Source organism: Porites lutea, chromosome 2, assembly GCF_958299795.1.
Source record: "Porites lutea chromosome 2, jaPorLute2.1, whole genome shotgun sequence".
NCBI lineage: Eukaryota > Metazoa > Cnidaria > Anthozoa > Scleractinia > Poritidae > Porites > Porites lutea.
The window spans coordinates 26,005,966-26,009,594 of NC_133202.1; the positions used below are offsets into that span (position 1 = coordinate 26,005,966).

The 3,629-nt window shown below is 38.5% G+C and overlaps 1 protein-coding gene across 1 annotated transcript; it reads right to left on the reverse strand.

Moving 5' to 3' along the window:
* Positions 1–2,049: 2,049 nt before the first annotated feature.
* Positions 2,050–3,090, reverse strand: LOC140925916 (histamine H2 receptor-like). The gene has a single exon (XM_073375748.1). It carries the CDS (start codon positions 3,088–3,090, stop codon positions 2,050–2,052), a length of 1,041 nt encoding a protein of 346 aa, XP_073231849.1.
* Positions 3,091–3,629: the final 539 nt, after the last annotated feature.

Consider the following 3,629-nt stretch of genomic DNA (forward strand, 5'->3'; position numbering starts at 1 on the left):
TTTCGAGATGCTTTCTTTACGAGTTCCTCAATGTGGTCGTTCCAAGTTAAGTTACCATTGATCAGAACTCCAAGTAGCTTTGCTCACTGTACTGACTCGATATAATTTGCGTCAATACATGCACTTGGGAACAGGGGACGTTGTCGACTGAAGCTGATGTTGAGTTCCTTTGTTTTGTCGCAGTTTATCTCAAACATGTTTGTCTTCGACCAGTTGTGTGCTAAGGTTCATTAGATCTTGAGCTTTGATGTTTGCTGCCCAGATGTTTGTTTGTTGAGAGAGGGGGGGGGGGGGGGGGGGCAAGTTCGTTTCCCCCTTCCACCATTCAAACGGCTGTAAAATTGCGCGAAATTGTAGAGCAATATCGATCTTCGCTCTGGTTGGACGTAAAATCTTTAAACTTGGTAAGTTACCTTATTTTAAGGCTCTCTTTCCAGCAGTTACGATTGATATTCGCTTACATGCTCTTTATCAAAAGTTGAAAAAAAAAAAAACCGTAGAAGCTTCTAATGCTTTGGTACAGTCCCCAGTCCAAAATCAGTAAAACTTAATTCCTTCCATTAATTTTTGACAATATGCAAAATTAAGATTCATTTTATTGTAACAGCGTTTCTGTTTCTCACGAGGATGAAATACATAAGCTATTCAGGATTGAGGAAGTTTAAAAGACAAAATGCGAAAAGAAAAATATAAAAAGCTTTCTCTTGTTGCCGAATTTATGTTTTCTTCTGGTAAACAATTTTTAGCTTTTCATTTTTGGTAATACCATGTGAAAAACCGCACAATTTGGAGCTGTAATTTACTTGTGGGTTCAACGTTCATTTTATTGAACGCCATTTGCGAAATATGTGTACTGAGAAAGTATTATACAAGTTACATGAATTTTTCAAATAATTTATAGATAAAATAAATTGCAATAAAGTCAACAACCAAGGAAGAGTGTGGTGGCCAAAGTAAAAGTAGCGTACCCCTTTTCTTTTGGACTAAGTGAGCTTAAGACGAAAAAAAGAAGGCATTCTAAGCTTAGACTTAAGTGTAGAAGTCCGTAGAGCAGAACAACAACCAATTTTTTTCCACCCGTTAAATAATGGACCATTGTTGCCAAATGTCTTAGATTCACAGTCAACAAGGCGTAAAGTAAGCTAAATGTCATTCACAAGGCTTTCTAGCTTAATTTAACCGGAAATCTATTCGAAACATTTTCATGCAAAAATGCTCTAGAACCCGTTACATGACGGCCCGTAATTAACATGTACGAACTGCAAAAACGCGACAAAACTAAAAAAAAGAACGAACAATAACGAACACAAAATTGTTCGAATTTCATTTCTTCCTAATGTGAAAATCTTTCTCTCTCTCTCTCTCTCTTTTTTTTTTACAAGTGATCGTCTGACGTTCCCAAAAGTTGACGTGAGAAACAGCAAGAGTAGCGAAGATAAATCACTGATTTCTTCGTTCTTTCATTTCTTTGTGGGTATTCACAGGCGCCGTCGCCGTTTCTAAGTCGTTTTTACTTTATTCGAAAACGAAAGCAAAGCGTTTTTATTCGCGAATCAAATGGATTGAATACATATGCGAGTAATCTAAACAATGAGATAAAAAAATCTAAACAACAGCCTAGTCTACGAAAGTTTCCCGTAAACCAGGAGCATCGGTCTTTCCCGTCGCTCAACGCGATGGGAAAGGATTTCGTTAGATAGAAGGCCCAGAATTAAAGAAGATTACAGCCACAGAAATTCGTTTTACCCATTTAATAGATGATCAACAGTTATTTTCAATCTCGCTTAGGTTCCTTATAGTATTTTTTTTTAAGTAAGACGCACTTAGACCGTGCGTTCGCAAGCATCTGTGACCGGCGCTGCCCGATTTTTGACAATGGCGATCGTCGGCATCGTCGGTAAGTGTCGGCAAGGCGTCGACTGTTTATTTTTTGGGCGTTGTTGCGTTGAAGACAACTCGTAGAGAAGAAAGAACAAATCTTTCTTTGGGATATGAGATTAAGGGGCGTTCTTGATTTGTCTTTTCGTCCGTTACGCGAACTTCATAAATTCAAATGTCAACTTCACTAGAGTTTTTTTCTGTTGGATCTATATAAATCTCTCTCGACGCTTTTTCTGGAAAAGAGTACATTTCTTGACTGTGGGTGGGAAGGTCCCCTTTTGTCAGAACGGAAGGCATGTCTGTCGGCTTGCCTAGAAATATTATTCTCTTTTGTGTTCGCATTATACCACGATACACCAGAGGATTCAAAACATAGTTGTAATATCCAACAGTTGATGTTATCACCACTGCGTTGATTGCCATGTCCCTATGAACACCTGAAGCTAATAAACCAGTGCAAATAAACTGTGGCACCCAACATGCGACGCATACACCACTGATCTTATAAGTCAGCCATGTCAGTTTGTTTTCTTGGCGTCTGTGAAGACTCGCTGCATCAGGCAAAGTGGACGAGCGAATCCTTTTTATAACGCGAATAGCGGTTACAATAACGATAATTAAGGTTATCACATTTAAAACTACGCCCAAGATATGATAGATGAAAATAGGGTTGCGTTTCAGGTCTGACATTTTGGCAAAAAAGGTTACAGGGTTAACTGATTGGTCAAACAAAACGACGAAAATTAAAACTGAAGTTACAAGTAGAGCTCCTATCCATTTTCCAGCTATGAAAAACTTCACATTGCTTGGCGTTATGCGTCGGTTAAACGGACGCAAAACACAATCTTGTCGATCAATTGCCATTAGCGATAAGGTCACAAAATTCACAACTGCGCAAAGAAAGCTACTTGGTCCCGTGATATTTAAGGCGCGTTCAGCATAATCAATTCTGCCTAGTCCGACTGAGGCGAACATTGCTAAGCGAGAGGGTAGAGTGAACAAAGATGAAATGATTCCATTAACTGCCAAACTAGCGAATAAATAGTGAGGAACCTTTCGTAGGTCTTGACGCTGAACGAAAAAATAACAAACTTTAGCGTTTCCTCCAAATCCTATCACAATGGCGATTGCCGTCAGCGCCTGGTCTGCGATGAATGTAATTGCAGCAACTGTCGATGGGCTACGACCGTTGAAACTTGATTGATTCATTTTTACCTCAGCTCACTTTTCATTTATTTTTGCCGCCTTTTTATGGTTGATTGTATGGTCCAGTGCTTGACTTCTCGCTTGCGTTTTCGGGTATTTGCCACATTAATAAGTTGATTGCAGTTTCACAACGAACGCCTTATGGTCGGTGATTTGTTTTAATAACTGATAATCCTTAGGATTTATCCTTTTTATAATTGTTTTAAACCTCATTGAACGGCTTAAAATGTGGATAAAGTTAAGTGTACATCAAAATATGGCCGACACATTAGATTGATACATTGGTAAGCTAGTTTAAATTTGAACATTTTTTTTTCTGAAGAAAACTATACTTTCGCCAGTATGACCAATCATTAGTCATTTTTTCTTGCGAACAGCGGATCATGGAGGAGATCTAAAAATAACTTTAAAGAGATTACAATGGGCGTAGGGCCTTAGGAGATTAACTTTCTAGTCCCTTTATTTTCTCTTGATTAAGTTGAAACTAAAAATTTCTTCTCCAGTAGTCGCTTCTTCAAGGTTAGCCGCGAATTCAACTATTT

What these genes read in the sequence shown, in the direction of transcription:
- LOC140925916 (XM_073375748.1), bottom strand. Translation starts at nt 3,090, where the DNA reads ATGAATCAATCAAGTTTCAACGGTCGTAGCCCATCGACAGTTGCTGCA.